Genomic DNA, 10,373 nt, shown 5'->3' on the forward strand with positions numbered 1-10,373 from the left:
TGGATCTCTATGGGTCACTGGCTGGTTCTGCCCATTTCTGTCCTGGTCCCAGTGCTGTTACAGCCGTCCTCACCCCCTTACCCTGTTTCTGACAGTGTGGAGCTTCCAGTTTCTTGTGCTGTAAACACAAAGTGCTCTTTCCCTGTGTGTGTGTATAGATAGAAGAATGGCTGATGGGGGAGCAGTTACCTGTTCTCCAGGTGAGAGCCCCCCAGGCTGGTTCACACCAGGGACTCTCCGCAGCTGCAGGTCTGGCACAGCATCCAGCTGAGGCTTCCTAAACACAGCACATCACTGACATCACTGACACAGTCTGCCATGACATCACTGATATACCCAGGAGCTACGTGTGAAATATGCTGATGGATCAATATTAACACATGGCACAAAACTAAAAGAAACAAAAATTGAAGAGGGAAACACATGCTACACCACTGAACCGAGAACGGGAGCCTTGGGTCAGTTTGGGTCAGGACAAAATAATAAAATACGGATCTCTGAAACTCTACAACCCAATCACAAATCACAGCCACAGTTGACAATCAACAATTGATTGATTTTATTAACAGTGAAAACATCATGTCGAGGTGCTGCGTGAGCAGGCAGCGTGTGACTGTGTCATGCAGTCGTGTAGGTAACGGGATGCCTGAGGAGGTTCTGGAGCTGCACCCATACAGACTGACTGAGTTTCGTACCATTTGGCAACTTGGGAGCCATGTCGCTTGTTGGCCTCAATAGTGGGGAGAGTTAGCACTTGGTGGTTGATTGTGTTCAGATACTCCTCGGCACGTTTCTGCAAAAACACACAAAACACTGACAAACACACTTTGCAAAGGCAGAGCTATTCTAGCGAAATTATACAGACTGTATGAATATAGAGGTGAAGGTTACTTTACAAGACCTGAACACGTTCAAACACACAAAGTTTCCTACATCTGTACAGCTTTAAAGTAAACAGCTAGCGCAAAGCATGTGTGGGTGGGTGCAGCGCAGGGTTGGTATTTGTGTTGGTGTTGGTGTGTCTTAGGCTTGAAAAGGTTGGGAGGCTGCTATATGATCAGCTTAAACACCCCCCAGTGCCCCCCAGAGTGCAGCCCACTCTCCCTCACCCTCAGTCCAGTCTCTGTCCGGCAGATGGCCGAGTCGAGCGCCTGGATGTCCACGGTCTCCGTGCCGCTCTGGATGCTGATGCGGGTGAGGCTGCTTCTCAGCTGGTACAGGTCCTCCTGCACCTGCACGCCATGCACAACAACAGACAGGGATCAGCACATGCACTGTGGCCCAGAGACCCTGCCTCTGCACCGGCCCTGCAGTGCATCTGAGGGCTTCGTCGGTCAGCCATTGCGCAGCAGTGAGAACCATGATGGACTGATCTGGTTAGTGGCTAGTTTGATCCAGGAAGTCAATTTGGAACAAAAACAACTGAAACACTCTGAAGCCATCAAGCACCATTTAAGCACCTGTCCCTGGGCTGGGAGTTCTCTTCTGATTAGACTCGTCACAACCGTATATTGGTGCCAAGTCACTAAGCAGTGTTGCTTAATCACTTTTTCCACATTTTGTTATGTTACAGCCTTATTCCAAAATGGATTAAATTCATTATTTCCCTCAAAATTCTACAAACAATACCCCATAATGACAACATGAAAGAAGTTTTTTTGAAATCTCTGCAAATATTAAATATTAAAGTATTAAAAATAAAAAACAATAAAAGCACATGTACATAAGTATTCACAGCCTTTGCCATGACACTCACAATTGAGCTCAGGTGCATCCCGTTTCCACTGATCATCCTTGAGATGTTTCTACAACTTGATTGGAGTCCACCTGTGGTAAATTCAGTTGATTGGACATGATTTGGAAAGGCACACACCTGTCTATATAAGGTCCCACAGTTAACAGTGCATGTCAGAGCACAAACCAAGCCATGAAGTCCAAGGAATTGTCTGTAGACCCCTGAGACAGGATTGTATCGAGGCACAGATCTGGGGAAGGGTACAGAAAAATGTCTGCAGCATTGAAGGTCCCAATGAGCACAGTGGCCTCCATCATCCGTAAATGGAAGAAGTTTGGAACGACCAGGACTGTTCCTAGAGCTGGCTGCCTGGCCAAACTGAGCGATCGGGGGAGAAGGGCCTTAGTCAGGGAGGTGACCAAGAACCTGATGGTCACTCTGACAGAGCCCCAGCGTGTCTCTGTGGAGAGAGGAGAACCTTCCAGAAGAACATCCATCTCTGCAGCACTCCACCAATCGGGCCTGTATGGTAGAGTGGCCAGATGGAAGCCACTCCTCAGTAAAAGGCACCGCTCATCACCTGGCCAATACCATCCCTACAGTGAAGCATGGTGGTGGTAGCATCATGCTGTGGGGATGTTTTCCAGCAGCAGGAACTGGGAGACTAGTCAGGATCGAGGGAAAGATGAATGCAGCAATGTACAGAGACATCCTTGATGAAAACCTGCTCCAGAGCGCTCTGGACCTCAGACTGGGGTGAAGGTTCATCTTCCAACAGGACAACGACCCTAAGCACACAGCCAAGATAACAAAGGAGTGGCTACAGGACAACTCTGTGAATGTCCTTGAGTGGCCCAGCCAGAGCCCAGACTTGAACCCGATTTGAACATCTCTGGAGGGATCTGAAAATGTGCACCGACGCTCCCCATCCAACCTGATGGAGCTTGAAGGGTCCTGCAAAGTAGAATGGGAGAAACTGCCAAAAAAATAGGTGTGCCAAGCTTAGCATCATATTAAAAAGACTTGAGGCTGTAATTGGTGCCAAAGGTGCTTATGTACGTGTGCTTTTTTTGTTTTTTATTTTTAATACATTTGCAGAGATTTCAAACAAATGTCTTTCATGTTGTCAGTATGGGGTATTGTTTGCAGACTTTTGAGGGAAATATTGAATTTAATCCATTTTGGAATAAGGCTGTAACATAACAATGTGGAAAAAGTGAAGTGCTGTGAATACTTTCTGGATCATACAATTGAAAGAGCCCCAAGAGTAATTAAGCTCCAAATACGAGCCCAATAAGGAAAAGACAAAGTGTGGTAGAATGCAGCTAAGGGATTATGAAATGTCATATGGCACCTTGGGCCAAAGATGAGGCTTGTTTCCCCTATGAGAGTGGTGTACAGTAAGGTAGAGCATATTCCAAACCCCATCGTCATCATCATAATACAAGACTAATACAAATCTCTGTAGTCACAATAAAAAGGAAGACGTCTTCTTGTATTTGAAACATTTATTATATCAGATGAATAAATGACATTCGCCACTCAGGCGTGGACACCGCGCATGCGCAAGAGCTGAACACAGGCTCCTTCAGCAGCAGCGTCGCGGCAACACGGTTAGCAGTGGATTCGCGTGTGTTCATTAAGTTACTAATTAACATTTCACCTCTGCTGATGAAAAAGCTCTTTAGCTCAATGTAAACCACTTTGTAACCAGGCGGGGGGTATAACTAATGACGGAGCGGAGTGACTCTGCTCCCGCCGCCGCGCACACAGCTCTGCCGCACCGACACGGGCATGACGCGACACCGCATCACAGCCCGTTCGTGTAAACACAGTATTATGACCGTATATTTAACGTTGCGACCGAACATAAAAATACACACAATTTCTGTATAGCTATATATCATGAATGAATGTATGTATGCATGTATTACCTTGACCAAAATGTTGCCCAGGTCGTCGGTGTTTGGGACTATATCAGCCATGCTCTGCAGTGTCCGCTCGGGTGTTAACGAGGCCTGCGCTGATCGCCGCACACACATCGCAACCGTACCCAGGCAACAGGACGCCGGAGCGGCCATGTCTCCGCGCACAGGGGCGCCTGCGCTGCCGCAAACCCTGGATAAAGCGCGGATGCGTGCAGTCACCGCCGTCGCCAGCATCCCATCTCTGCTTTAAAAGCATTTCCAACAATAGCAGACGCTTTGATTGATCACAATGCTCATTTCAAAGAAACATAAATCGCGTTCTTTTTTTCTACAACCTCTATTATTTTTTATCATGACCGGCGTAACTAATACCCCATGTAAAAGGCGTGTCATTTTTCTTGTCGCTCTATTTATTTTATTTAACTTCATTTTTCCCTCGCATCCTTTCATCGCGCACAATGGTTTATTCTGGTGCTGACCCGGAAGTGCTTCCCGCCCCGCAGTCGGACGCTTCCGCCCCGCAGTGTGCTGTTTACACTTTCAACATGTCCTCCGCCGCGCAGGAGGGAGAGATGGCCAGCCTGCCGTGCGCCCTCATTGCCAGCTGCGATCCGGGCTTCAAGGAGCAGGAGCTGGTCAAACGTGAGTCCCCGCAGCCGGAGTTACAGTGTGCCGGCGGTGGTTGGCAGTGCTGGTCGCGACGGGTCTGTACAGATGACAGGTCCTTATACCGCAGCCCGTAATGACGGATCCGTGAGCTGTAGGGACGATGGCCTCGCTAAAACCACGAACTGAAACCGCTGCCTCCGTAGTCAGGTCTGTTTCAGTCGCTGGTGCTCAGACTGTCACAGGTGTAGGGTTGGGCAGGAGCCGTGCGGCCCTCGGGTCTCCACAACGAGTGAGCACCGGCCTGATGGCAGCTCCTGCACTGGGGTGTGTGGGGTACAGGGGCTCACTTTCCACCCCTCTGCAAGACAGTCCCAAGGGAGCAGGCAGAGAGAGGACTGTCATCGTGGGGGGGGGATGAGACCCATTTCCCCGTTATTGCAAAATATATCCTTCGATGCACTTGTCAATGTTGTTAATATACACATATTACAGAAGCATATTTATGACTGAAATGCCAAACTTCCTCCTGCGGGTAGGCTATATTTTATGAAACACTTATTTTATTGATAAGGGTCAGTGAAGGAGTTTGTAGATCCATGAAGGGGCCGGGTAGACAAATCTATGCTACTACTTTTCCCTGTTATTATAAAGAAAAAATAAATGCATTAAATCAAAATAATTAAAGGATATTAAACCGCTTTAGCAATATGGCCAGCAGTGTACCTGCAGGGGTGCATTAGAAATATTGTTGCAATTCATTGTATGGAGATTAATGTTAATTGCTGGGGGTGATTGCCAATTTAAATGACATACTGACTGACTGGCTGTGTAATTCTCCTGCTGACCCAGAAGGTGGCGGTGTTTCTCTGCAGTGTGGATCAGTGCAGGCCGTGGACAGGACAGGACAGGACAGGACAGGACAGGACAGGACGGGGAAACCCACTATCTGCTACCAATGTGGTTTAAAAATGAGAGAGGAAAGGGGGGGAAAAAAACAGGGTGATGAGGAGCCCTGCTGTGTTGTGTCTTGTGCTGCTGTGTTAAAGCATTCTCTCTCTCACGCTCTCATACAAGCCATACGAGGGCGACCCCCTCCTCCGCTCTTCACTCGCACCGTCTCGCAGGGCCGGTTCACAGACAGGGTGACCCGAGCACACGGAGTCACGGCACACAGAGGCGGGGGAAGAGGGAGAGCGGGGGCTGAGCTGGAGTAGGGGGCGGGGGCTGTCGGACAGGGCCAAGTCAGCAGGACGTCTGAACCCTTGAGGACTTCGGTTTGCTGACCTGTCAGACGTGTCAGGGAGAGGGGAACGGGCGGCAATGAGTCGGCATTAGTGAGACAGTGTTTTGGTTTAGAGAAGAGCGGCGCAGGGGAGTGGGTTGTTTGTTGCTCTGCGCACTTAATCACTGCCTGATGAGTTGAACTGGCGGATGCGACTAAACAGGAAGTCTAAGGACAGTGAGATGACCGTCCTGGATGGGTTTCTCGTACATTATACTCTGACGGTCAGACAGGAAGAGCCCTCGCTGTCCTCACACACACACACACACACTCCCTCTCCTCCCCGTATCGGCGCACGGTGGCCTGGGGGAGTCTGGCTGTACCTCCTATCAGCCACACTGAGGGAAACCAGATGTCAGCGCTCTCGCTCTCTCTCCGTTTCTCGCAGAACCCTGGGCCTCTGCGGCAGGACTGGGGCCCCCTAACCCTTAAAAAAAAAAAAAAAAAAAAAAAGCTTGTGAAAATCAGCATTTAGTTCAGGCTTATCGGCAGATCGGCAGAGGAGGGGGGGAATGTGGAGAACGCCCCAGTGAAATCTCAGCTCTGACTCACTGGTCTGTTGGTTTGTTTTCTTTCAGCCGTTTGATATTTCATACAAACAACCCCCGACCCCCCCCCCGCTGCTACACAGTGGTATTGATACCCACAGCTTGGCTGATGTCACCCCTGCCCCCCCCACCAGCACTCTGCCCTGCCTGTTTCCTGTGCTGCCTGGGTGTGTGTGTGTGTGTGCGTGCAGTCGGTGGCTGATAGTTATCAGTGACTCTTTCTCTTTTCCTCCCCTCAGCTGAGAATTGCTTCAAGGAAACTATAATATCTTCTGTCTTAGATCAAAAAATAGAACAAAAACAAACAGATTTGCAGGAGGGGTTCAATCTGCACAATCGAAAGCTTCATGTAAAACTTTAACTAAATGAAAAAATAAAATGAATAGAATAGCACTGGAAATCACTTGAGAGATCTAGAATGTGGCGTGGGCCAGCACTGGTGTCCAAGTCTTGTGATCCTGGGGGTTTAACAGAGCCGAGACACCGATCCCTCCTGTATGTGTCCAGTCTTCGCACGCCAGCCCTGACGTCTTTCATGTCTGCAGAGATCCTGGGCGCTGTGGATGTCCCCGCGCCCGCCCGACAGCAGGGGCCGGTGTGCTGGTACCCCTGGACCATCAACAACAAGTACTACACGGCGGACGTGCACCTGTGCGTGGCGCCCAGCCCCTTCGAGGTGACGGCGGAGATCGCACGCAGCACGCAGGCCCTGCTCGTCTACTTCGACAGCAACACGGTCAGGACCCCCCCAGCCTCTGCCTTTCAGTTTGTCTGTCCATCTGTCTACGGTGTGTCTGTATTGATCTGTCCATCTGAGTACGTCTGACTGTGCACTGATGTCTGTGTGTCTTGTATGTGTGGTGGAAAGACATACAGAGATCAGTGCCCAGTCAGTGGTGTGTGTGCGTGCATGCATGCGTGTGACCGCTGTGCTGTGCTGCAGGTGTCGGGGCTGGACGGCGTGGCTCCCTGGCTGGCGGTGGTGGAGGACGTGGCCCCAGAGGTCCTGATCCTGGTGTGTGAGCGAGCCTGTGAGAGCGGTGAGTCACTGACACTCACACGATCAGCATGTGTTCTTGTTTTAAAAGCACAGCAGTGTCTGTAAAAGTCTCTCTTTCTCTCTGTCTCCCCACTGCTTGTGACTGTATGCGTCTGTGTTTGCGTGCATGTGTTTGTGTGTGTCGGGGTGTTTGTGCAGGCGTGACACGGCAGCGGGCTCAGGAGTGGTGTCTGGCCCACGCCTTCGAGCTGGTGGAGCTCAGCCCTGAGGAGATCCCGGACGAGGATGGTGAGACGGGCCGCACTGTGGGCACGCAACACACACGCCGGGCACTCGCCGTACAAACGCGGGCACACACACGCTGGAGCACTACAGCTCGCACACGCTGCACAAAGACTGTACACACTTCACACGCCCAGCACAGAACACCTTTAAATGTGAAGTAGAGACGCCCCCCTGCAGCCAATGGGTCCTCTCGCTCTCTCTCTTCACAGATGACTTCCCCGAGTCCACAGGTGTGAAGCGGATTGTCCAGGCACTCAACGCCAATGTGTGGTCCAGCGTGGAGATGAAAGATGGTAAGCCCCCCCTGCCACCGCTCTCCCCCATCCTGTGGTCAGAGGACACCCTGGCGCCTTGTGTGTAGAATTTCAGAAGAGCGATATTCTCAGGAGTGGATCCTGGCTGTTGCTTCAGTGCATTGTCAGTACTGATAGCATGTGCTTCCTCTCTCTCTCTCTCTCCCTCTCCAGAGCGCGCCCAGGGTTTCGGCCTGATGAGCAGTCTGGTGGCAGCCCGTCACAGCTCCGCACGTCACAGCCAGGACACCCACGTCAGTTACTCTTTACCTCACTGTGGGGTCAGGGGTCAGGGGTCAGGAGCGGGTGCTTAAGCGCAATGCAGCTTATTTGCATGACCAACCAATTCGGGAATCTGCAGAAAAATTTGGAAGCTGAGGCTGGATTCTGAACTCTCTGTTCCCGGAAAGGCTGTGGCATATTCGTTTTTTTAGTTCCATTAGATTATTTAATTGGTCTAATGAATGAATTAATTTAACCACAAACACATTTGTCTCCCAGAATAAAAACAAAATATTGTAAATCTTTAAAATCATGAAATGCAGAACAGACATTTTAAATAAGCTGATAAGAAGCGTGTAAATCCCGAAGCCCCCCGCACTGCCTCACTCTGCCCCTCTCTGTCCTGTCCCTGCAGCCCCCCCGCCTGCCAGGAGAGGGCGCTGACAGCAGCTCCGAGGCTGACGGTGCAGGGACGGGGGCCAACACCGACACTCAGATCGACACGCTTGTAGGTGAGCCACCCGCCGCACCCTTGCACAACCGCACACACCTCCACGCTGGCCGGCCACAGGCCCCATCCCACGCAGGGGCCAGTGCGTATCGTGCAGTCAGATCTCGAGTAGTGCCACACCCTGTGCGAGGGATCTGACCTGACAGTGGTGTCCCCATCTGCTCCACCGCAGCCGGCACAGGCACCCCCTGAGGCCCTGGAAACTCCTCTCTCTCTCGCTCTGCAGATCCCATGATAGACATGGACATCCAGGAGCTGGCCACTCTGACGGCGGGGGATGCGGACGAGGAGAATTTTGAGCGTCTCTTTACCAAGCTGAAGGAGATGAAAGGTGAGGCCCACGGCCCGCACCGGTGTCTGCCCGTTAGTACCCTCCGGTACCGCCCAGCCCAGCACGAGCCGGACAGCAGCTGGCGGGTTATAAGTGTTGTAAATGCATGGACACAAGGCTGGGCTGGGCTGGGCTCCACAGTTGGCTGCAGGAAGGCTGGGTGCATTACTCTGGGAGCAGATTTTGAACAGGAGCGAGAGATGGGTATGAAGAGAGGGATGAGGAGGGCAGCAGTAACCAGTCGCTCCTCTCTCCCAACAGATAAAGCGTCATCGTTGCCTCACGAGCAGAGGAAGCTCCACGCAGAAAAGGTGGGAGTTCTCATGCCTGCACACATGCACACACTGTCCTTCTCTCGCCTGTCCTCCCTACGCACTCAACCGCTCTCAGTGCGTCAGTGTGACTCGCTCCACGTGCTGGAGTCGCCTAACCCCTGCGCTCCGCCCCCCAGGTGGCTAAGGCGTTCTGGATGGCGATTGGAGGGGACCAGGACGAGATCGAGGGTCTGTCCTCAGAGGATGACGGTTAAGGACGCAGGAGACCCATCCCGTCTGTCTCTCTCTCTCTCTCTCTCTCTCTCTCTCTCCACCCTCTCTGGCACTGCCACCCCCTTCTCCCCCATCCACCCTGCCCTGATCCTAGCTGCCCATCCTCCACACCCCCAGAGGACTCTGTACATTCTGTGTTGGTTTGGAATCGAACATCTCACTGGTTCTGCCCTGAGAGAGAGAGAGATGGGGGGGGTAGGTAGGTAGAGAGAAGGAGAAGGGGAGAGGAAGGGTGGGGGGGGGAGAGGGAGCAGGGAAAGCGACTGATCGACACCTAGTTGTTTACTGCCCCTTCACTCAGTCGGCCATAGTCCCCTCCTCCCACCTCACAAAACCTGTGGACCCGTCAACACTCACCCGTAACAATCTGAACCACCCCAGGAGAAACCAGTGCTGCTGGTTTTCCACCTTCTTCCGTAACTGGAAGAATCTAGAAAAGGCTTCAAAGAGCCCAGTGAACCCCAGAGACCCGCCGCTCCCCAGTGTGGACGGATCCATTTCCATCTCTCTGCGGCACCAGGAACACTTGGCCGAGCAGAGAACCGAGCGCTGGAGCAGAGTCTGTCCGTCTGTCCTGCACAGCCGGGGGACAGTCGGCGGCGTGCGACCTCGTGACGTGTCGATCAATGTTGGTCCTCGCCCACTGCGAGCGCGGCCCCGTGTCCCCAGTTGTGTTGTGTTGTGTTGTGTTAAACAGCCGATTAAAAAGCTTGTGAACCTTTCTTGTTTTGTAATTATTATTAAAAAGTTTTTAAATAAACAGTAACAGTGTGGGCCAAGGAGGGCTCTTTGTGGTTTCCTTTTCAAAAAAAGGACAAAAAATTATATATATATATGCACACGCACACTCGTTGTAGCCCTCGGCTGCTTTTCTCACGCTGCCGTCATCCAAACCAACCAACCCCCCCCCACCCTTCGGCTCGCTGCTCTGGGCAGGCCGGCACTGGACTGCGTGTTGATGTAAAAAGACTGTTCGCGCGTGGGACGCCGTGCTGCTGCTGCTGTGAGCTGCATGTTTCAGATTAACAGTCTGTCTCCTAGCAATGCCGAAAACACACCCGTGTAAACAACCCCCCCTGGC

At 51.8% G+C, this 10,373-nt stretch overlaps 2 protein-coding genes across 2 annotated transcripts in view; one reads left to right on the forward strand and one right to left on the reverse strand.

The window, feature by feature from the left end:
- The window catches only part of iqch (IQ motif containing H), a 34,761-nt gene extending 30,864 nt beyond the window's left edge, over window positions 1-3,897 (reverse strand). Inside the window, exons 1-4 of the mRNA XM_066701226.1 lie at window positions 3,670-3,897; window positions 1,110-1,232; window positions 696-793; window positions 190-277 (exon numbers count right to left, since the gene is read on the reverse strand). Coding sequence (XP_066557323.1) covers window positions 190-277; window positions 696-793; window positions 1,110-1,232; window positions 3,670-3,897 — 537 coding nt within the window. The remainder of the gene's footprint in view (window positions 1-189; window positions 278-695; window positions 794-1,109; window positions 1,233-3,669) is intronic.
- A 224-nt stretch (window positions 3,898-4,121) lies between these two features.
- On the forward strand, window positions 4,122-10,014 carry aagab (alpha and gamma adaptin binding protein). Its single transcript, XM_066701227.1, has 10 exons — window positions 4,122-4,305; window positions 6,648-6,838; window positions 7,046-7,142; window positions 7,301-7,390; window positions 7,597-7,680; window positions 7,855-7,934; window positions 8,318-8,414; window positions 8,640-8,744; window positions 9,006-9,055; window positions 9,196-10,014. Exons 1-10 carry the CDS (start codon window positions 4,122-4,124, stop codon window positions 9,271-9,273), a joined length of 1,056 nt encoding a protein of 351 aa, XP_066557324.1. The 3' UTR covers window positions 9,274-10,014.
- Window positions 10,015-10,373: the final 359 nt, after the last annotated feature.

Source organism: Amia ocellicauda, chromosome 4 (assembly GCF_036373705.1).
Source record: "Amia ocellicauda isolate fAmiCal2 chromosome 4, fAmiCal2.hap1, whole genome shotgun sequence".
Classification (NCBI taxonomy): domain Eukaryota; kingdom Metazoa; phylum Chordata; class Actinopteri; order Amiiformes; family Amiidae; genus Amia; species Amia ocellicauda.

Bases quoted from the DNA above. Each gene is read 5' to 3' on its own strand.
- aagab (XM_066701227.1), top strand. From the start codon at position 4,122: ATGGTTTATTCTGGTGCTGACCCGGAAGTGCTTCCCGCCCCGCAGTCG. The intron at 7,391-7,596 runs GTGAGACGGGCC...CTCTCTTCACAG, and splicing joins GGAGATCCCGGACGAGGATG to ATGACTTCCCCGAGTCCACA. The intron at 9,056-9,195 runs GTGGGAGTTCTC...TCCGCCCCCCAG, and splicing joins GGAAGCTCCACGCAGAAAAG to GTGGCTAAGGCGTTCTGGAT.